The sequence below is a fragment of the Lygodium microphyllum genome, chromosome 22 (genome assembly GCF_053477565.2).
Source record: "Lygodium microphyllum isolate KBCC chromosome 22, Lygodium_microphyllum_v1.1.10, whole genome shotgun sequence".
Taxonomy (NCBI): Eukaryota; Viridiplantae; Streptophyta; class Polypodiopsida; order Schizaeales; family Lygodiaceae; genus Lygodium; species Lygodium microphyllum.
The window spans coordinates 36497225-36521680 of record NC_141156.1 but is presented as its reverse complement, the minus strand read 5'-3'; the positions used below and the strand labels follow the sequence as shown (position 1 = coordinate 36521680).

The 24456-nt window shown below is 42.1% G+C and overlaps 1 protein-coding gene across 1 annotated transcript in view; it reads right to left on the bottom strand.

The window, feature by feature from the left end:
- ENT1 (equilibrative nucleotide transporter 1) overlaps window positions 1-23677 on the bottom strand; it is a 43704-nt gene extending 20027 nt beyond the window's left edge. Inside the window, exon 1 of the mRNA XM_087662427.1 lies at window positions 23117-23677. Coding sequence (XP_087518553.1) covers window positions 23117-23603 — 487 coding nt within the window. The 5' untranslated portion in view covers window positions 23604-23677. The remainder of the gene's footprint in view (window positions 1-23116) is intronic.
- Between the last annotated feature and the right edge of the window lie 779 nt (window positions 23678-24456).

The following is a 24456-nucleotide window of genomic DNA, read 5'->3' as shown; positions in this document are numbered from 1 at the left end:
TAGCATACAAGACCATCCTGTCAAAAATGCCTCTGAACATAGGTGACCATGGATTCCCCGCCTTTGGCCAGACCGCCAAAGTGTCCCCTCATATGAGCTCCAGACGAAAGCCTCCCGCTCTCTGTCAGATAACCAGCTCAGCATGAACCTGGATGTCAATCCCAGCTCTAGGATTTGATTCCGCCAGACTGAAGTCGATGCGTCAAGGACGTCCCTCTCTGGAACCTGTGCACCTGTATAAAAGTATAGATGAGGCGCGGCTGCCCCATCTGAACACCCGCTCACACTCCCTCTCTGGCACAAGAGAGTCGTGAGGGATGACCTCATCACCACCACTAGAAAGCAACCGAGGAAGGGGCCACCAAGCCCTTCCCGCGATCCAAAGAAGAGGATCCCTTCCGCGCCTTGGACTTCACCTTGGTTGGAGGATCGGAGTCGGAGTCTGATGAAGGAGAGGACTCATCGGTAGAGTCAGCATCCCGCTTCGTCTTCTGCTCCTTCTTCCTGGAAGCCGCTAACTTCTTGCAGTCCTTCCGCAAATGTCCCTTCTTGCCACAGTGGTAACACTGGGCCTTCGACTTCTTCTTCCCGTCACCCCTCTCTGAAGCTACATAAGCCTCACCTCCATAATGTGCCGGAAGCTGCCCCTGTAATCTCAAGGATGTCTCATGCAACTTATCATCAGGGAAAGTGCACGGAGGAGCCATATGGAGAGGAGAAGAAGAGAAGTAGAGAAGAGATGGAATTTAGAGAGGAAACACAGCCAAAACACAAGCACAGACTACAGAAAATGAGAGTTCACATGCAATAGAACCCAAAATCTGATCAATAGAAGACAAAATCTGCTGCAGAAAGTCAAAAAATCAGTCAAAAACTGCCAAAAACAGTAAAAACGGCCTGAAGTAACAGTCACCCAGCCACGAGAGATGCTGAATCAGCAAAACGCAGGCTGTAAACTGGAGAAAAACAGGTAGAAAACTGTCGCCAGCAGCTGCAGATGAAAAACGCAGGCAGCAGAGGGTGCGTAGGCAGCAGAGGGTGCGGAGGCAGCAGGCGATGGCAAAACTGCAAAAAACGCAGGCTGAAAACAGCCCCAAAACAGGTTGCCTGGCTGCAACAGCAATCGTCAGATCAGCAGGGGTACTAAACAGTCCTGAAATCAGCAAGAAAACACAGCAGAAACACAAATCCTGAAAACTGATACCATGTCAGAAGTGGAGCAGCGGTGGAAGCATAAACATGTGCTGAAATAAACTACTGAAACACAAGACAAAAAGAGAAAAGAAAAGAACACGATACAGATGAGAACTCAGATGTATGCACGGGAAATGGAATCCATATATCTGAACACGAGACAGTCGCATACAACAGTGAGTCACTGGCTGCGTGGGCACTGGCACTGGCTCCTCTCTCCACAGAGTCTGCAGATGGTGAAGATGAAGTGACTGACTGAGGAGGAGCCACTGAGTATAAATAGGCTGAAAAAGTGGGGAGCAATAATGCTGGTCGGACAGCATTAAAGCTGGCCGATTGGTGCATAAAAATGCTCCACTGGCATAAAATGCCACACCAGAAAAATACCTAAAATACCTAATAAAAATGCCCAGCCCAGATCAAGCTCAGACTCACACATGAGCTGACAAATACTCTGCTAACACCGATTGCATTAATACATGATCTCGAGAGCATAAAGCTGGCAAAATTAGCAAAATTAGCAAAATTTGCCAAAATCTTGCAAAATCTCCAAATTTCTCAAGTCCAAAGGTGCACCAATGTCAACAAATTTGACTCGGCTAAGCAAAATTTCACCGATATAAGAAAAGCCACAAAATTTTTTAGAGCCAATGTGCACAATTTCTACAATTTCCTAGTCATATTGTCGTGTTTTGGATCATGGTTCCCAAATCCGAGAAAAGCCCCAAGACTTTCGACCAAGATGGCACATTGTGCTTGTGTACGCGAACACCCGATAGAGAAAGAAGAGAAAAATTGCAGTTTTTTTTTTTAAGGCTTGTCAAATTGTTGACCAACCTCATCTGCCCGATTGGCATCTACCTGGCCCATCGTCTGTCAACCACCGTCGACCTGGTTGCTTGCTAGTCCCTGTCACCCGTTAGTTGTCGAGCCTATCTGGACCTGATCGACCACTTGCCAGTCACCATCAACCTAGTCCATCTACTACACGCGACCTGTACTGGTCACCTTCTCCCCCACGCCGTCTACTACACGCTAGGATTGTCCTAACTCACTTGTCAACTGCTGCCAATCTTGCGACCTAACACACTTGTCGACTGCTACCTATCCCACAACCTCACACACTCTTGGAAAGCGCGAACGTTGTAACCAATGCTCTGATACAAGTTTTTTGTGCCAAAGTGCTACAAAGTGCAAGACAAGAATGAGCAAGGATAGAGATGAGAGCTGAGAGTGAGGGAATTGAATGTGAGTGTACCAGTGTGTTCATAGTACACAAAGAATAAAAAATGTATTTCTATGTTAGGGTACAAATAAAGGGTGTGTTCACACCCGTAAGTTTATACACACAAGAGTTAATGGGAGTTTACACCCAAAGGGACTTCACACCCAACACGGTTAATTTCTCCTATACTCTGATGCAACAAATTTGTGATAAGCTCTCGGCTTACCGAAACCACCCTACCTTAGGGCGGATCCGCCAAGGATCACACCCTCCCACTTCCCTCAGTTGTGCAGTTTTAGATATTTACTTACCTAACACATTTAAGTTATACACATAAAATCAACTTCCTTAATTAGTCCTTTAAATCACAATGTTCGTTTACGTTATTTAAAATCACAATACACAAACAAAACAACTCTCTGAAAGATGTTTTTTATTTAATAAAATTCCTTACACAAGTCTTCACCTTCCATCCATACGGAAGAACGATGTGAAGGTCATTATTTACCCAAGATTTCCACCCGTAACTAGTACCAAGACCTCCAGAAACCCATCCTAAGTCACATAGGAATTTGGGCAACTCCTAGGAGTCTTAAAGGTTTACCGACCAAAGCCCCCTTGGCACCCTCACTCCTCTTGCCCAAGGACTTCCTATGGAGTGACCTCTCGTCATTGGGGTCAGTCCAAAACTCTCCAAGGCAGCAATCTGTTTTCCCCTTGGGAAGGAACTTGCAACTAGCCTTGGTGGAGGTCTAGTGTGCTTTCCTTATTATCCTATTGCAAACTTGGTATTAGGATTTTTCCATTATTTAATCAATTTCCTAAATGCATTGAGTCAAACTCGTATACACTGCTACAAACACAAGCAATTTCTTTCAAGTGATTTCTTAACAAAAGAGGCCATTCAGTAGGATCTTAACTTTTCTTTTCTCTTCACCTTCGATTAGCATTCCTCTTTTTGATCATTTTTCTTGATTATCGTAGGTCTCTAAGTACAATCTTTCGTTCATAATTCTTGTCAAGATTGGTTATTAATCCCATCAAGAATTTTAGAGATTATCTTAATTTGGAGGGAAATTTATCAAATTTTTATTTTTATAGTGGCCTTCTTCTCCCTTAAGAAGTACCCCTAATCGATAATCTTGATCATCTATTTTATCCTTCTTAATTCACTTAATACTAGCTTAAGTTATTCTTCTTTGTTGTAAATACGAAGGTTTTTTTTTATTTAAGAAAATCGTAAGAGTAAAGAGAATTATCCTAGATACGATTTTTACCATCCTTTACGTTCATATGATTTGTAAAAACTAAAGAGCTATTATTAATATAACTTCACTAATCCTAGTTTTACATAATTTATAAATGCAAAAAAAAAAAAAATTCTACACAGCTTTTAACTTTCCAATGTTTTTATCTTTCTATGATTTATAAATATAAAGAAATTAAGCTTAATTCTACTTTCATCTTTTCAAGATTTATAAATGTAAAGGAATTAAGGTTAATGCTACTTTAATCTTTCCATGATTTTTTAACATGATTTGTAAATACGAAAAGAGCTTTATTCTTAATGCAACTATTCGTCTATAAGTATCTTAAGATAATTGTTCAATGTGATATTATACAATTTACACTAGATTCGAATTATACAATTTTGACTTAATAATCCTTATGTGTCCTATTTTTACGTTTCTAACCATGTATTTAACGAGCATAATTTACGAAGGAACTTGATCTTGTGCCATGTGAGGTGGCATGTTGACCATATTAGTGGCTTCCATGCTCCTTGCTCTAGAATTTCTCCTCTTCGGGGCCATTGCGGAAACACATCCACGGTACTAGTTTCGAACTTGGACAACGGTCTTGAGCTCCAGACAGATTTTGCAGTTCCTTGTGGGATTTCACTCTCACTAGGTAGGAAGGGCTTGTGTCAAAAATATTGGGGTGATACTCCTCTTGTGTTTCGAGAATGTCTTAATTGTTTTCACTTTCCCTCTCTCTTTGCTCTTATTTTCCTCTATCCTTCTTTATCTCCTCAACTCCCTTCCTTCTCTCCTCCTCCTCCTCACCTCTTCTACTTTTCTCCTTCTCTTCTTCTTCTCTACATCTCTTCTACTCTCCTTCCTTTCTTCTCTCTCTCACCCCTCTATTCTTGCTCCTTTCTTTCCTTTCTCTTCTCCCTTCTCTCCTTTTCACTTATTCTCTCCCTCTCCCTTCTTTTCTCTTCACCCTTCACTTCTTCCTCTCTCCTCCTTTCTTCTCCCCTTTCCTTCTCCTTCAACTTTTTTTTTCTCTCTTTCTTCCTTCTCCTCTTCCCTTCTCCTTCCACACCTCTCTCTCTCTCTCTCTCTCTCTCTCTCTCTCTCTCTCTCTCTCAGCAACAACTAGGTGCGTAGAGTAATAGCATTAGCTTTTCAATTGCATATCACTAGCTTTATAACCTTTAGGCTAAGGCTTAAGCCTTGCTATCGATCATTCGATTGCTTCTCTTCCTCTCATCTTGCAATGCTGAGTATCAACTCGAACGGGTGGTGGCATGGAGGCCTTGGTGTGATCACACGCTATAGCTCGAGTCTTCTTGCTGATGAAATCAAGGTAGCGAGGACTGTCAGACTAGAGCGACAGCAAAAATCTTCCTTTTTTTTCTTTTTTTTTAATTTTCTCTCTACGGTTTAGTCTACCCCTCCCCCCTTAATACTAATTCATGCAAAGGGAAAAGAAAATGAGCATTACAATAGAGAAGAGAGAAAACCTAACGATAGTTGTAGGAGGCAAATGCAAGAAATTTAATGTGGGCGACAAGGTGTAACCATGAGAAATAAACCCTTTGTATTGATTTTTCTTTTACTCCAAGGCATCCCATCCCAAAGTAGCCAAGGCATCAAGCAAAGGGTGCACGCCGACTACCCAACGACCTACCAAGACTATAGCAGCAATGGTTATCTTACCAAGGGAGTCCCAAGTGATTACCCAAAGAGGCTAGGGTATCGGACCAAGGATACTCATCGGCCACCCAAGGGCCTACCAAGTCTTGTAAAGGCTGATGGACTCAACAATGGACTGTCTTTTTCTTTTTTAAAGGGCTTGCTTTTAGTTTATCACAAAATTTAGCATTAAGTGAGAATTTTAAAGTAATGTTCATCCCACTAAGTCACTATGCCCTAAAGTACAAGAAATAAGGATGGATAGCCCCACTACCTTCATAAAACAAGCAAAGGAATCCTATACACTACTAGGATAAGTGCCTAGGGATTACCTAAGGGTGTGTGTATGTGTCAATCATATGGAGAATATGTGCAAATACAAGCAATACGACAAATAAGCAAGCAAGACAAGTAAAGCCAGCATGCAAGTTTAGGGAAAAAAACTGCCTTAGGAGATTGCCATATACAATGCCACAAGTATAGTGGATTCAAAGTCGACCACTCCAAAGAGTGACTGAAAATCGATAAATACACATAAATCCATGTTTACATGAATAGAATGCCAATGCATAGGGTAATACAAAGAAAGATACAAGATTTGCATGCCCATGTATAATGCGATGCAACGGTGTCACTTGGACAATGCCCTCGCAAAGGAATTGTTCACTTACTCAAGCGACCTTTTACAATCATGTCATCCTAACAGTACGGATGAAGTTACAAATGTCCATAATGTACGATACAAAGTAAATAAATTTCTAAGAGTGAAAAGCTATAAGCACCATCACTGTCCACTATCAAGAGAAGAAAAACGCTCACTCTTAAACTGGAAAAAGTGAGAGTGAAGCACCCTCCCCCCGTCAAGCTAAAGAAGTAGAGAAGATTGTACCCAAGCTGAGACGTGATAAAACCGGCCTGTTGACTACCTTGGTCAAAATATCTACAAAATTATCGTTGTACACAGCCCAAACTCTATCACGGCCATGTGCCGTATCCAAGGAGTAACAATCGGATTGCCTACAAGGACAATGGCACTCTGATTGTGGTAGTAGACAACTCTAGGCGTCTCACAAGAAAACCAAAGTGTGACCAATAAGTTTGTCAAATAGATGGCCTCTGTGGTACCATCAAAAAGAGTAATACTCTGTCTCAACCATGGAAAACGCCACCATCTCCTACTTACGACTAGGCCAAGAGATAGATGACGTGCCCAAGGTATAAAGATAGCCGCCATGCCATGGAAATACCATGTGTCAGAATCTCCTATCCAATCAAAATCAATGTATCCCTACACACATAAATAATAACCATAAGTTAGCCCATAATTATAGATACAATGTAAATATCTTAGCACACGAAGACAAGCAATTCAATGAGACATTCTAGATATATTAAAATACTAATCAAGCAACCTAGCTGAGCATGCAAGATCTGGCCTAGTATGAATCAACCAAAGTAATTTCCCACAACAGAACAATAGGTATAAGCATCAAAAGGTAGGTATTCTTATGCATATGGACGATGTGATCAAGAGGCGTAGCCACTAGTTGTGTATGATCAATGCAATACTATTCCACCAACTATAGAGCGTACTTTTGCTGTGATAGAAAGATACTTTCCTCAAGTCGAATAATCTCCACCATCCCCAAGAAATAAGACAACAAACTAGGTCGGTCATCTTGAATGTAGAGCAAACTTTTGCCTTGATTTCTCATATTGCCACAAAATCTAAGCTAGTGAGGAGTATATCACCAGTGTACAATAGAATATAGCTACTCTCGTGCTAGTAGTGTGCATATATAGATTAAGATTATAGGGATAGAATGGTATCCATGAGTTCGTAAGAACTCATCCATCCTATGGTATCAAAATCTCAATCCACCCATAAAGAGCTTTCCACAAGTAAAATACATTATTGTTCTGGTCAACACAAGTAAGGTCCGGAGACTACTTCACATGGACTTCCTTCTCCAAATAACCGTTCAAATAGGCACTTTTAACGTCAATCTAATAAATCGACCAACCATGGTAAGCGATGAGCGTGACCAACAAACAAAATCATATCAACCAAGTAGTAGGTGCAAAGGTTTCCTCATAGTCAATGTTGTACTTCTGCTTGAAACCTTGCACTACAAGGCGACCCTTGTATTTATCTAAAGTACCATCAATCTTTAGCTTAGTTTGAAAAATCCACTTCATCTTGATAATTAGCTTATGACAAGAATGATCCACCAAGGTCAATGTCCCATTTCAATCAATTCTATCCAAACAAGAATGGGATGAGCGAAAGCAAAGCCATGGAGACAATGTTGAAACATATATCATGTTTCCAGTTGTTTCTCTTAAATTTACATCTCTTAATGAAGTTCCTTCCAATATAGAGATGAGAAAGTTTATCCATGGATTACATCCAATGATACGGCGAGCTATCAAGATGACAAAGCCTAATACTTTGGAAGCAGCCCAAGATGCGGCCTTAGAACCTGAAGTATTGCATATGCCATGGATACTTAGTAAAGACTCAAAAGAAAAACCACAAAGGAAAAAGACCAAGATGTTTAATCAAAAGAAGTCTGATAAATTAAAACCAAAGCATAAGGATGAAGGTAGACCACCTTTGCCATTCAAAAAGAAGCTAACATATCAGCAGTTAGCAAAATATACAAGAGAAGGACGATACTTCTCTTGTGGAGAAAAAGGATATATGGATGATCAATGTCCTAATAAGGCAAGGAAGCAAAACCAACCTCAAAAGATACCTCAAGCAAATGCCATACCTAAGGAATCCTTGTAACAAGATGAAACTCCATTAGATAAAAAGAAGCTTTTTATGGCTTGGGGTAAGATTGCTAATTAACATGTTCTCATCCACTTTGATATAGGAGCTACATATCATTATATCCATTCTCGGATTGTTGAAGCTCTACATCTACCAAAGGAGAGGTTTGGAACACCAGAAATGTCAAGTGTTGCTTTTCAAGGAATGGAGTCTAAAGTTACTCCCATTCTTGGGAAACTACAAATTGAGATAAGAAATTATGTAGATCATGAGAGTTTTGTCATGGGAGATCTTGGTCATTGTAATGTTGTATTAGAAATACCCTGGCACAGAAGAATAGGTCTAGTCATTGATTGGAATCAAAATAAGTTTAGATTTTCTTTCAGGGGGCAAAATGTATCTTCTGATGTAGAAGTGGAAGAAAACTCTATTGCCATCTTATCCCATACAAATATCTAAAGCAATGAAAAAGTCTATTTCCTTGTATTTGACGTTTGTCAAAGATTCTAACAAAGAGTCTAGAATTGAAGAGTCCATCTCAAATATGAACAAGGACCGAATGAGTTTCTTAAAGGAATATGAAGATTGCTTTACAAACACTTTACTTGACGAGTTACCACCAGAGGCCAAAAAATCATCACATTGATCTTATTCCTGGAGGCTCACCTCCAAATAGACCACCCTTTCGTGTGAGTCCAACACAACAAGAGAAGATTATAAAGCAAGTGAATGAGCTCTTGGAGAAGGGTCTAATAAGACTTAGTTCATCACCTTTTTACTCTCCAGTCCTCTTAGTACAAAAGAAATATGGATCTTGGCGCATATGTGTGGACTACAAGGCCCTCAACAAAATTACAATTCGGAATAGGTTTTCCATTCCAAGATTTAATAATATCTTTGATAGATTGGATGGATCAAAAGTATTCAACCGAATTGACTTAAAGACTCGCTGCCATCAAATAAGGATTGCTCCTCAAGATATTCATAAAACAATATTCAAGACAACTTTTGGTTTGTATGAGTTTCTTATGCTACCATTTGGTCTCACTAATGCTCCTGCAACCTTTAATAGAATGATAGAAAGAATCTTTGAAGCACATCCGAAGTTTACAAATACTTTCTTTGATAATATTTTGGTTCATTCAAAAGATGAAAAAGAGCATAAGCAACACTTTAATAGAATGATGGAAAGAATCTTTAGAGCATATCGAAAATTTACAAGTACTTTCTTTGATGATATTTTGGTTCATTCAAAAGATGAAAAAGAGCATAAGCAACACTTAAAAATAGTATTTCAAGAACTCTACAAACACAAACTTTATAAAAATTGTAAAAAGGGTGAATTTTTCCTAAAAGAGATTCACTACTTAGGCCATATTGTATCCAAGATGGGATTTGGATCCAAAAAAAAATCAAGACTATTGTAGAATGGCCAAATGAAGTGAAAGTTCACGCTCAACTGCCAAGACCCATGGACCGCTTATTGCTTCAAGCATTTCAGGCAAGCACCAATATCTATCTCTTACCTGGCCGACGCGCCTTCAATCCTGGGGGGGTGTAGTGAGCTTACCTTGATGCCCGAATGAGTAGTCTCCTCCCTCAAGCAAGCTGGTAGCTCCAAGATTCGAGATGCAAGCTCAAGCAACCTCAAGCCTCCTCCTTTGAGCTCCATCCTCCATAGCCGTGTACGAGACAAGACAAGACAAGACAAGAGAAAAAAAGGACATGATGAAGAGCTTCTCCACCACAATTCCTCACCCTCACACTCACTCCCTCACACTCTCACACTCCCTCTCTCAAGCACACACAAGCAAGGAAAAAGGAGAGGAGATGAAAAAGATACCACTTTAGCCACACACCAAAGAATGAGATTCTCGTTCACTTTTTGAGTTTATATACAAGCCCTCAATCCCTTGGGCGCCCATCCCCTTTTTACATAACCGGACATATTGCCAATGTCCTCTTTGCCTATTTTCTTCTAGTTACCTTATCCCTTCACCTATGCCCATCTATGTTTTACAATTCGCACGGGAGGCAGCCTGGCGTTCTCTTACAAAATTTTAGTCGCACCTTTACATTATAAAATGTGTATTTGCCTTCAACTTGACCTTTGCGGTCGCCCTTGCGCTTTTGGCATTTCCTCTTTTATTCATTTGCCTAGCTGCCTTTTTCCACATTATTTCATAGTTTTTGAAAAAAAAAATTCCCGCCTTGCATTGGGATTAACATTAACCCCCCTCCTAGACGAGTGTCAATCCCATGGCACTTGCGGGTCTATGTTGATGAGAATTTGATGATCTAAAGGGTGGTCGTATGAGTCGATGATGATGGGGCCTCGTGGAGATTGATCCTGGGAAGAACCTGATCAAATGATGAAGGTGGTGGAGGCTGAGAGTGAATTGAGTGGATGACGGGGCTTCCGAAGTTGGTGGTTTGCAACATTTGTATTTACCTAAAAAGAAAAGAAGGTGCACTACTTGAGAGGTATATCTACCTTACCATGTGGTGCATTGTGCTCATGCTAGTGAAACTGGAAGCTGGGTTGAACCACATGCAAGCCTAGGTGTTATCTCACACTTGAGGACCCAGTTCGTGCATAAGGGAGGTGCAATGGCTGTAACTTAGGGAGATAGGTCTAACCATAGACGAGGGTGACCTCCCTAAATATGTCTTGTCCTTAATGTCCCCTAAGCGTGAAGTGAGGAATCAAAAAAATGCTAGGGGGTTAGGGGCAGAGCCAACTGACCAAGGCCATCGGATGCACCTAACTTGAGGACCCCTAGGTACAGTGACTGTGGCCTACATGTAGTGAGGTGATTCATTTGCTTTCTCTTGTTATTTTCTTCTCTTGTTCTCTTATTCTTTTCTTTTCTTTTTCTCATTTCTTTTTTCCTTTGTCTTTTCTTTTCTTTTCTTTTCTTTTTGGATTATAACATCGCCATGGTCATGCGAGTGAGAAGTTGGAAACTTAATGGAGTTGCTAAGAAATTGTCTATCTTGGACGTATCCTTTTAGGCCCATTCGAACGTTAAGAGGAGTAGTGGATAGGAATGGGTAGTTACATTGAGTAAAGCAGCTGTCATTCATGTCCTCTAAGAGGGCCATGCAAAAGGATGGTAAGAGAGCAGCTCGCATCATCAATCTAGACATGGCACAGCTATTAATGCCAGCATTAAGATCAAAAAAGAGCGGCAGGAGGCGGTACTTTTGTGAGATAGGATCTTACTTTAGCAGTACTCTAAGAAGACTAAGATAATTACAAGTAGTGAGGAAGGCAAGGTCTGGACAGGAGGAAAACTTGCTAAGGAAATTGTCAATAGAAGTATATAAGTCATTCTCATTGAAGGTCAGGGCATCCTCCGGCTTGGTGGCATTCACGTTGTATATTTTTGGAAAATCATTTCTACCGTGGATTGTCTGGATTGTAGTCCACCCCAACCCTTCTAGGATATGGCATGTAGGTAGGGTTATTTCTCTTGAAGGGCAGGGTGTTGCAAAACAACATCCAGGCGTCCATGTTGCAATCCCAGATCCTCCTCCTCCATCTTGGCTGGCACTCATAGCTCTTTACTGTTCTAGGCACTTCCATGACCTTGTTCTCCTAGTAGTCAAGAGCCTCTGTTCCCCATAGGGTACGATTCTTTTCTCTTTCAGAGGTCCATCTATCTCCCAACCTCCTTCTAACATTAATCACCTCCTCCATCACCTGGATTAATAACACTCTACTCAATGTGGCGAGAAATCGAAAATTAAAGTCGAATGGTTCGTAGCCCCCTTTTGCTCCCAGACTATGAGTTTTGCATTGCAATTCATTGGAAAGCAGTCTTCTCTTGGCGGGATTGGCGCTGTTGAAACCATTGATGGTTGAGCTTGTAGCCTTTTTCGTACCTATCCTAGCATTCTCATTCTCTTCTTTTTTAGCTCCGCTTTCCTCTCAACAAAGATGTCCACCTCTTGCTGTACTTCAGGTTGTGGAGAGGGAGGCGGTGGGACTAGCTCATCATCTTGTTGTCCCATCTCATAGCCTGGTCCTACTCCTTCCTCTTCTCTGTGTTACTATAGTGCTCCTTCAGTGAATCCCATGGCATCCATTTCTTGTACAGTCAAGCTTGCCCTTAGCAAGTAGCTCCTCTGATCCAGTAGGCTTAGGCTGACTCCTATTGCTTGGGATGGCATATGCGGCCCGTCTTAGAGCCTTGTGGACAACTCCCAGCTTTCTTTTTAATGACTCAACGGCCTACACCTCCTCTATTTGGGTGACATCCATGATAGTGTTGAGAGAGGCGCGTTGTTGGGCTTCTAAGCTTACTTGCACAGCCTCTGCCCTGCACTCTGCTAACACCTTGTCACCTTCTGCACGAGATCGACGGCGCACTAGGTCCTTGACTCTTCTTTCACTTCCGTCCACCCATTCATCTACTCTCTTTTTTTATCTCTTCCAAGCTTTCACCATGCCTTTGAGCTCGGATCATTAGTCTTTGCTCTTATTCCTCAATTTCTCTTTCTAATCTCTTCTGCTCTTCTAGCTCTAAGACTACCCTCTTCTCCAAAATTTCTATATACTCTTGATACCTTTGGCTCCGCTCTTCTGCTGCTACTTCTAACTTCTCAACAGCATCCAGGACTTTTTCCATCTCCCCTTGCAGGTCTTTATGTAGCACTACTAGATCATCATAATGTCGTTGTAGACTCATGAGGTTCTATGTCTCTTCGGCGAGCTTTGCTTGCCACCTGTCTTCTTCTCCTTCCTTGGCCTTGAGCTCAGTTCTTCAACTCACTTATCTCTTTTTGGCACAAGGCCACTTGGTGGATTTTCTCAAGCTGGAAAGCCGCTAACATATCCTTTTCGGCTTCTAGCTCAGCAATAGCCACCTTCTTTTCCTCCTTTGCTCTTTCCAACTATGTAGTTGTAGTCGGCCAATTTAAGTCCAATGATCGTGAGTTAAGATATTAAAATCAGCTCCCTCATCGATCAATGCATCGAAGGCATGTGTTTGTTGGGTAGTGACCGTTATGCGCAGGTAAGCAGGTGCTACTGCCTCTCCATCCTCCTCATCAATTTCCATTATTGTGGCAACTCAAACCTTCATAGGGGACTCTAGCATGGGAGGCTAGATAGGTTCAAGTGTCCGATTGCCCAGAATCGGACTCTGCTGTTATCATCCGATTCCGACGGCTCGAAGATAGTGATGACAATGAATCGATTCCATGTAACAATTTACAACATACAAGCCTACAAGGATTTCCAGAACGCAAGTATGGACCAAGAACAAGGTTTGTATATACCTAGTACACGCGAAAAACGTTTGTGGAAGACGATCGATCCGTCGGGAGCTCTCTCTCTCTCTCTCTCTCTCTCTCTCTCTCTCTCTCGTAAATCTCTCTCTCTCTCTCAAGCTCTCTCTCACTGCTGTAGATGAAAATGAGCTTCACCCTTGCTCTCTGGAGTCTTAAACCCTTGTCCTGCTCAACCTTGATCTCTCTAATATCTCCCCTTGTAACATCAACACATTCAAGCACTCTTTTTTTCCCTTTTTCCCTTGTTTGTGCCTTGTTTGGGCCTATTTTACAGCAACGACCCTAAAGTGATTCGCTTCAATTTCTTAATCCTATCCTACTCTAAATGCAACAAAAATCAAAACCCAAATACTAAAATAATTTATCCTACTTGCCTACTCATCAAAAACCCAAAATACTTGTTTTAAAGATTAAAATCCCAAATCTCTACCTATATCAAGCACCAGTTCGAGGATGAAACCCTATTTCGACGCTCCATTTGAAGCACGCAAGTGCTCAAGCTTAAATCCATTAGTCCCGGCAACAGAACCAAAATAAAGTGGGAGCTCAAGCTCAATTGCCAAGACCCACAGACCGCTTATTGTTTCGAGCATTTCAAGCTAGCACAAATGGCTATCTCTCACCTAGCTGACGCGCCTTCAATCCTACGAGGGTGTAGTGAGCTTACATTGATGCCCGAATGAGTAGCCTCCTCCCTCAAGCAAGTTGGTAGCTCCACAATTCGAGATACAAGCTCAAGCAACCTCAAGCCTCCTTCTTTGAGCTCCATCCTCCATAGCAGTGCGCGAGACAAGAGAAAAGAAGAGGAGAGACGAGATGACGGAGAGCTTCTCCACCACGGTTCCTCACCCTCACACACTCACTCCCTCATACTCTCACACTCCCTCTCTCAAGCACACACAAGCAAGCAAGAAGGAGAGAAGAAAAGAAGAAGAATAAAAGACCACTTTAGCTACACACCAAAGAATGAGCTTCTTATTCACTTTTTGAGATTATATACAAGCCCTCAATCCCTTGGGCACCCATCCCCTTTTTACATGACCGAGCATCTTGCCAAGGTCCTCTTTGCCTATTCTCTTCTAATTACCTTATCGCTTCACCTATGTACGTCTATGTTTTGCAATTCACATAAAAGGCAACTTGGCGCTCTGTTACAAAATTTTAGTGGTGCCTTTGCATTATACAAATGCGCCTTTGCTTTCAACTTAACCTTTGCGGTCGCCCTTGCGCTTTTGGCATTTCCTCCTTTATTCCTTTGCATGGCTGCCTTTTTCCGCTTTTTTTTTTTATTTTCTTTTTCCCATCTTGCATTGGGATTAACACAAAATTGACTAGTATTCATGAAGTTCGAAGTTTCTTGGAATTATGCTCTTATTACAAGAGATTCATTAAATGGTTTACAATGGTTTCTAGATTGTTGCATGATTTAACCAAGAAAGCAGTGGCATTCTAATGGACCAAACTAGAGAAGGAAGCTTTTAAAGCTCTAAAGTTCTATATCAACAAAGAACCTATTTTGATTATACCTAATTTGACGAAACCTTTCTTTGTGAAATGTGATGCTTCAAGAGACTACATTGGTGCAATCTTAAACCAAGAAGCACATACAGTTGCTTATGCAAGCAGAAGGTTGCAAAATGCAAAAGAGAATACTACTACCTATGAAAAGGATTTAATGGCCATCATTCAAGCTTTAAAAGATTGAAGACACTATCTTTTAGACGGAGAATTTCTCATCAAGACAGACCATGACAATTTAACTTTCAAATACTATATATTCATAGGAAGCAAACAAGGTAGCTAATGCCTTGTCAAGAAGATCTCAAATTCATGCAGTGTCCATGATTCATCATACAGATTTCACCCTAGAGTATGAGAGACATGTCTGCTTCTAATGAAGATTTTAAAGTCATTTGAAAGAGTTTACAACTTGGTAAAAGGGTAAACTCTTATGTTATCAAAGATCGATTTATTTTAATGGAGAATAAGTTATGTGTTACTAAAGATTTCAGACCTAAAGTAATGGAAGAATGTCATGCAGCTCCTTATATGGCTCATCGTGGTATTTTAGACACAACCAAGGTACTTGAAATGTATTTCTTTTGGCCAAGTCTTCAATGAGACATTGAACAATATTTCAAAGAATATCTTGTGTGTCAAAAGATTCATCATACAGATTTCACCCTAGAGTATGAGAGACATGTCTGCTTCTAATGAAGATTTTAAAGTCATTTGAAAGAGTTTACAACTTGGTAAAAGGGTAAACTCTTATGTTATCAAAGATCGATTTATTTTAATGGAGAATAAGTTATGTGTTACTAAAGATTTCAGACCTAAAGTAATGGAAGAATGTCATGCAGCTTCTTATATGGCTCATCGTGGTATTTTAGACACAACCAAGGTACTTGAAATGTATTTCTTTTGGCCAAGTCTTCAATGAGACATTGAACAATATTTCAAAGAATATCTTGTGTGTCAAAAGATTAAGTTTAATTGCCTTTTGCAACCATTACCAATTGCAAGCCAATCCTGGGAAATAATTGCTATGGATTTTATTTTTTGTGTATCAAAATCAACAAATGGCAATGATAGCATATGGACTATTATTGACAGATTTAGCAAACATGCTCATTTCATTCTAGTCAAGAAGACTATCAAGTCTCAACATATGGCTAGAATATTTATTCAACAAATCTTTAAGTATCATGGATTACCACAATCCATCGTGGGTGATAGAGATCCACGAACCACTAGTCTCTTTTAATGAGCTCTTTTTAAAAACTTGGATACAAAGCTCATCTTTTCTTCTTTTTATCATTCTCAAACAAATGGTCAAAGTAAGATAGCCAATCTCACAATATTGGATATCCTAATGTCCTACTACCATGAAGCCAACCAATAATGGGAAAAGTATTTGCCTTTGGTAGAATATGCCTATAATATGCAAGAAACGCAAATCCGTAGAGAATATAGAAAATCTATAGATAGCTTTAGGAGGCAAACACAAGCAATCTAATGTGGGCAACGGGTGCAAAGTGTAGGCAACCGTAAGAATGACCTTGCAAAGAATAGAGAAGATCAAACGCAGGCAATCTAGTCAAGGCGACAGCACCTAGATGATAGCAACTCCTCCAAAAGGCCTTAGTGACACTAAACGCAGCCTGAATGATGACACCAATTGTAAAGAAAATACCCTAACACAGAAGCATAAACAGAAACCGTACGACAAAGCACAAACTAATAAAAAAACACAGTTAGGGTTAGGATTAGGGTAACTCAAAGACAATGAACACAGTTAATAAATGAAATGATACACTACTAATAATACGATGCTCATGCAACAAATATACTATGCATTGAATGAATACTGAACCTCAAACTCTTGTATCTCAAGGATCAGGGCAGGGGTAATGAGCTGGAGAGTGTATCGTACTCTGAACGGATCCCAAATCGCAGTAAGGCAGCCTCCGGATGTCGAACACCAGCAAACGCAGCAATGAGAAGTTGGATCTGATGCAAACAGCAGTGAGGAGAGAGAAAAACTAAAAACGCAAGCAACAGGTGAGAGAAAGACTAAAAACGCATGCAGGACAGCCTGCAGGAGAGAAAAACTGCAACGGCTGCAACAAGAGAGAGAAAAATGTCAGGGCTGCAGCTGGGGCTTGCAAATGCAGCAGTTTGCTCATGTGGCAGGCTGTACGACAGCAGTGCAAATGATCAGCAATCAGTCGCCGAGCAGAAACAGCAACAATTAGCATGTGGAGGGCTGGAAACAGGCGACAGACTGTAGGAAACAATGATGGACAGCAAGGGCTGATATGTCTTCCGTGACACGAGTGTGGACAGCAAGCTGATAACACCTGAAACCTGCAAAACGAGATTGAGAAAAGAGTGGAGGACTGACTGTGAATTTATAGAAAATTAGGATTCTAGATCCTCTCCCACTTAACTCTCTCGATCCGCTTCCCGTCTTAGGGTTTTGGCTAAAATAAGCCTAAAATAAGCATGTTTTGGGGCTGTTTAAGTGGCTAAGAGCAATTCTTGGCACAACACCCCGTCTCAGGCCCTAAATAGGGCGAGAAAAGTAGGCTAGCCTAAATTTTGATTTACCCCAAGGCGTCTCATCCCAAAGCAGCTAGGGCATCGGACAAAGGGTGCACGTCGGCTGCCCAGTGGCATACCAAGACTATAGAGGCGATGGTTATCTTACCAAGGGAGCCCAAGTGATCACCCCAGAGAGACCACGGCATCGGACCAAGGGTGCTCGGCGGCTGCCCAAGGGTCTACCAAGTCCTACAAAGCAACAATCAGCGTGTGGAGGACTGGAAATAGACGACAGACTGTAGGAAACAATGATGGACAGCAAGGGCTGAGGTGTCCTCCATGACCCGAGTGTGGGCAGCAAGCTGGTAACACCTGAAACCTGCAAAAACAAGATTGAGAAAAGAGTAGAGGACTGACTATCAATTTATAGAAAATTAGGATTCTAGATCCTCTCCCACTTAACTCTCTCGATTCACTTCCCGTCTTAGGGTTTTGGCTAAAATAAGCCTAAAATAAGCATGTTTTGGGGCTGTTTAAGTGGCTAAGAGCAATTCTTGGCACAACACCCCGTCTCAAGCCCTAAATAAGGCGAGAAAAGTAGGCTAGCCTAAATTTTGATTTACACCAAGGCGTCCCATCCCAAAGCAACCAGGGCATCGGACAAAGGGTGCACGTCAGCTGCCCAGTGGCATACCAAGACTATAGAGGCGATGGTTATCTTACCAAGGGAGCCTAAGTGATCACCCCAAAGAGACCAGGGCATCAGACCAAGGATGCTCGGCGGCTGCCCAAGGGTCTACCAAGTCCTACAAAGGTGGATGGAATCAATGGACTTTTTTTTTTTAATGTTTTGAAAATACATAAGTAATATGGAGACAGCAGCCGATTAAGTAACAGATAGGAAAAGATAAAGAGAGTTTTAAACCCCAATCAAGCACAAAACTAGCAGACCAATCCCTCACACTGACTAGAATAAGTGCCTAAGGATGAGAACAAGTGTGTGTATGTGCCAAGCATATGGTGAATATGTGGAAAGGCAAAAAAGAGAATGATGGGCTTAGCAAAACAAGCAAGCAAGCAAGGGTAGGTAAACTGCCAGTAGGAGAGCTGCCATGTGTTATGCTACGATATGGTGGATCCTAGAGTCGACCACTCCAAAAGACCAAAAAGGGATAAATGCGCACAAATGCATGTTTAAATGAACAAAATGTCAATGCATAGAGTAATGCAAAGGGAGATGCAAGATGTCATGCTCTGCAATATGCTATGCAACGATGCCACTGGGACAGTGCCCTCACAGGGGAATTGTTCACTTGTCCAAGTGCCCCTTTACAATCAATTCATCCTAACAGTGCAGATAAAGTTACAAATGCCCATAATATAATATAAAAGAATAAGTGAATGTAATGTCTAAAAACTGTAAGCATCATCATTATCGCGATCAAGAGTAGAAGCCACCTCCTCTCAAACTGAAAGGGAAAGCAAGAGGGAAGCATCCTCTCCCCGTCAAGCTGAAGAAGTAGGGGAGGGTGTACCCAAGCCGATCCTGGGTAGCAGGTACTGAAGAATCGGCCGGTTGACCGATTTAGTCAAAATATCTACAAAATTATTTAATGAAGGCGCAAACTCTAGGCAAATAGTGTCTAGCTCAACCTGCTCTCTGAAAAAGTGAAAGTGGACTCCCACATGTCGTGTCCGTGGTAAGATGATCGGATTGCCCACAAGGGCAATGGCACTCTGCTTGTCACAATAGACAACTGTGAAAGAGTCACATGGAAAATGAAGCACCGCCAGTAAACTCCTCAGATATATGGCCTCGATGGTGCCATCGAAGAGAGCCTGGTACTCAGCCTCGGCCGTGGAGGCCACCACCATCTCTTGCTTACGGCTGGACCAAGAAATGAGAATCGTGCCCAAGGTAAAGAGGTATCCGCCATGGGAATGTTGGATGTCAAGATCTCCTACCCAATCAGAATCGGTATACTTGCAAATATAAACCAAAACCATATGTCAAGCCATAAGAAAAGAAACACCGCAAATAATCCAAAACACGAAGACATGCAATCCAATGTGATATCCTCGGTGCTATGAAATACTGATTGGGTATGCTAACTGAGTAAGCTAAATCTGGCCTAGTGTGAATTAACCAAAGAAGTTTTCCTACAACAGAACGATAGTTGTGTGCATCGAAGGGCTGTCCTAGGATATCCTTCGACAAGTGGACGGTAGGATCAAGAGGTGTGGCCACTGGCCGTATCTGATCCGAAGTGTACTGTTCCACAAGCTGAAGGGCATACTTCTACTATGACACAAAAATACATCCTCCAGAACGAACTACCTCCATCCCTAAAAAATATGACAACAAACCAAGGTCTGTCATTTCAAATGTAGCTTTAAGCTTAGCCCTAATTTCCGCTATGGAAGCAGAACCTGAACCTGTGATAAGTAAGTCATCAGCGTATAGCAGGATATAGCTAAACCCCTCTGGTGTGGATCGAACATATAAGTTCGGGTCATAAGGGGTAGAATGGAATCCATGAGTCCGTAAGAACTCATCCATTCTATGGAACCAAGACCGCGGCGCTTGCTTCAGCCCATAAAGAGCTTTCTGCAAGCGGAATACCTTATCCCTGGGGTTCCCTGAAGGAAAGCCCGGTGGTTGCTCCACATAGACTTCCTCCTCCAAGTATCCATTCAAGAAGGCACTCTCGACATCCATCTGATGTATCGGCCAGCCGTGTTGAGCGGCGAGCGCGAGTAGCAACCAAAAGGAAGTCAACCGTGCATAAGGGGCAAAGGTCTCTTCATAATCAATGCCGTACTTCTCTCGAAACCCTTGCACTACAAGGCGAGCCTTGTACTTGTCTAAAGTCCCATCAGCTTTTAGCTTTGTCCTAAAAATCCACTTTGTCTCGATGACTTTCTTGTGGCTCAGACGATCCACCAATGTCCAAGTCTCATTTCGGTCAATACTCTCTAGCTCCTTTTTCATGGCCTCTCGCCATTGAGGATGCTGAAGAGCCTCCTGTCATGTATCCGGCTCAAAATGCGCTATGTAATCAACTGTAAACAGCATTACAAATGATGCCTGAGGAGCAAGCCGGGTAGATCTTCTGGGTTCCTCTGGAGAGAAATCCGGTGGTAGGATCCCCGAATCCCGCATGATCTGCTGATACTAGCGAGGTAACGGGTCTCGCGAAGGGGGCTTGGGAGCTAAAGAAACTGCAAGAATGTCAAGAGCAAGAAGTAGACCAGGCTAAATAGGCACGATCTTGGATGATGTGGAATAAGAAAATGGATCGGAATCTGGTGCAGAAAACTGCACAATATCCCTCTCATCAAAAACAATATCCCGCCTAACGATCACCTTGTTTGTCCGAGGATTGAACAAACGATAGGCTTTCGCTTCAAAGGAATATCCCACAAAAATAAGGAGATCAACTTGGGGAGTAAGCTTACCTATCTTGTCATCAAGCGTATGTGTGTACGCACAACACCAGAAGACTCTGAAATGGGAAATAACAAGCCAAGAGCCAAAAAATGCTTCATATGGGGTCTCCTGAGAAAGAGCCGTAGTCGGACACCGATTGAGGATGTACACCGAAGTGTTGACAGCCTCGATCCAAAGGTGCTTAGAAAGCTCTGTTGCGAACAGCATAGAGTGTGCCATTTCCATGACTGTGCGGTTCCTACGCTTTACGACTTTCATTCTGAGAGGGAGAGTTGGTAGAGCCAAGCTGGTGAGAAATGTAATGCTTCTGTAGAAACTCGAAAAACTCGTAGGAGATAAACTCACCATCGCTATCACTCCTACCGGCTCAATGACCAGTCTGGTTATGAACCAGCAGCACCCAAGCAGAAAAATATGGAAAAGCATCTGACTTATGCTTGAAGAAGTGCATCCACATGTATCGAGAATGATCATCCAATATCGAAAAGTGCAGTGTGCCGTTCAAAGCGGCAATGAATGTCAGCCCGCAAAGATCAACGTGAATCAATCTAAGAGGCTCCTCAGCTCTATGTGTAGACTGCTGAGGAAATGGGGTACGGTGCTGCTTCTAGAGCTGACAGGCTTTACAGACATCTTGAGCTAGCGTTAGGCATGAAAGGCCCTCAACCAACTCACGGCATAACAACTCATAAAGTAAGTCATAACCAAGATACCCTAAGCGAAAATGCCAAAGACGCTCATTGTGCGTAGACTTCCGAGATGTGGCTAAGGCCTAGAAGCTATGAAACATGCAGCCCTCAGCTGTCGGCTCGGTGAAAAAGTGAGTCGTGTGATATAGGCCATTAGGCTGTGCCTACCAGTTTGAGAGTCAAGGACCTCGACTGCGGTCGCTATAAAGAAAACTGCTCGCCCCAACCGGCAAAGCTGCAGAATAAATAACAAGAGGGTTTGAGACTTAGGTTTTGGTATTGTGCTTCATGCCTTTGATCGACACTCATCCTCAAAATGGCCAGCCTTTTGATGTTGATAATACCTATTCTTTTTAGGTACATTCTGCCACCCTGGTTTAAGTTGTGTTTGGGAGTTTCCTTGAGAATCCCCAGATTGATTTAGCTTTTGAGTTTGATTTTGATTTTGAGTGGAGATTTGGTTTGATTTGCCCTTCCCTTGTTGCCCTTTCTGAGAATGAGCAAGAAGAGCCCTCTTTGAAGAAGAATTCATATGAAACTGATCGAACAACCGTGCGTAACGCAACAGCTGATACTCAAATTCATAGAATGTAGGCATGGTAAGCTTTGAAACTATTCCTTCCATAAAATTGAAGTATTTTTTAAAAAGCTTATTTAGGAACAATGTGACCTGATTGTCAGAAGACTTGGAAGTCCCTATAGTGGAGCATTCGACGAGGAGACGCTGATACTCAGCCAACTTGACTTTCAAGTCATCCCGATTAATGATTTTAAAAAGCTGAAGCTCATCGTCAAAATTAATACGACGAGTCCTATCCCAAGCTGCATAGCAGTCAATCAAATGTGCCCATCGCTCTGATGCTAAGTCAAAATACTGAAGCTGAGAATGAAACCATGTATCAGCTCGACAATAGCAGAGGCATTCTTAGCCTTCCATGAGCGAACGACCTCGTATGGAACCAATGCAAAGTCAGATTGGGGTTCCAACCCTTGCACAAGATCCCATAAGTTCTCTGAATCAAGGACATGTCTCATCAAATTCAACCAAGTAGTGAAATTTAACCCGTTAAAATCAATCTTGTCATTAAATGCATTCTTCACAGAAGATGAGCTAAAACCATGAGGTGTCAAGTAGGCGGTATAAAATGATGGTGGGGAAGATGGTGGAGGTGGGTATGTCTGATAAGAGAAAGAGGAAAGGGAAAGAGATGGGTAGGCAAAAGTAGACTTTGAGTGTTCAATGAGTGCCGATGCAGAGACATTGGAACATGAATGTTTCCATATTGTGAACCAAAATCGCCCTTTTGCCATTGCTTTTGTCATTGTTGGTCAAAACACTCTTTTGCTGTTGCTTTTGTCGGACATGCTATTCCCCAAGCTGGTGCATTAACGGTGTTTGCATCGAGGGGCGGCTTGTGATAGAGAGGGGCAAAATAATATGTTTCTACAATTTGCAATTTGGCAATGCCTGTTAACAGGTCACTAAATTGAAGAATAAAGAAATGATTCCCTTACCGGATCCAGCTGTTCCAGCCATGAGAGCTTGCATGTACCGACCAGGGAGCTCACCAGCAGACCCTACGACGCTCCCTTGAACGAGGGCGTCAGCCACTCCATTGATGGCAGCGGCAGCAACAGTGATGCCATACGTGATGTTATTCCCTGTGCCATTCTTGATGAACAGGGTCCCCATGGAGGGGACGAGGACGAGCATGGCAATGAAGAGGACGAGGCCAGCATTGACGCGCATGGTGGCGGGGACAGTGCGGCCAAAGAAGGTGAGGAGGAAGATGCAGAGGACGGCGGGGATCATGTAGACGATGGAGAAGACGCGATCGATCTGGCCGCTCGGGTACAGGAGCTCGAAGTAGTCGATGGCGGTGATGAAGGCGTTCCATGGCACCAGGTAGCCTGCGCCTAGCAGGAAGTAGATGGAGTAGGCCAGGTGAAATGTGTCCCTGGGCGGGGGAGCGGAAGAGAAGCCAGAGTCGTCCATCGCCATAGCTGCGGACGGCTCGCAGATGCACCCAGTCAGAAGAGTTAGGAAACAGCCTAATATATGTTCAAGACGTTGCATCATTTTTCATCATTTTAGGATGCCAACTAGAGAGGGCACCCAGTAGGTAATTTGAAAGTTAGGAACAAGGTTAAGTGACCATAAGGGACCTAGCAGGATCATTAACCGTCATTTAGAATGAGGATTTTGAGGGCAAAAGCAAGAAGTACAATATAGATAGGATATAAAGAGGCTAATCTTATGATGTGTTAACTTTTATGCAAGTAGGTGAGTCGAAAGAGGAGTTGGTGAGGAGTGATCCAAAGTCTACAAGCCATCAAATAGCCAGTAATTAGTGTTTCAAGTGGCAATTAATTTCATCGAGAGAGTAGAGACATACGCTAGCCCCAACCCCAATACATGTAGTCCTCTAAAGCACCCTTCTACCAAAGCAAGAGGTGCTCAGCATAGTGAGAAGTTGCAACAATAAGAGACAAGATGGGCATGGACCTCTTTAATGTTGTTAAGAGTTGTGTTATGGATTTGGAAGAGATCAAGCAATACTCAAAAAGGACCTTTCTCTTCTCAATGAAGCTTTGTGATCCAAGATCAATTATTATAAGCACATGGAGCAAGAGTGAAAGCATGAGCAGAAGCAAGAGCTATTGAGGTTCAAGCAAGAGAAATGAAGATGGTATGTGGCAACTCCAAAAGTCACAATATGTGACCTGTCTTTCCTTATTCTATTGACAAGTAAAGAATAAAGAATAAAGTGACGGTTAGACGAGGCGTCTATCACCTCCAGTATACATGTTTGTAGATAATAAGTATAAGTAAATATAAACGACTAGGTAAATGT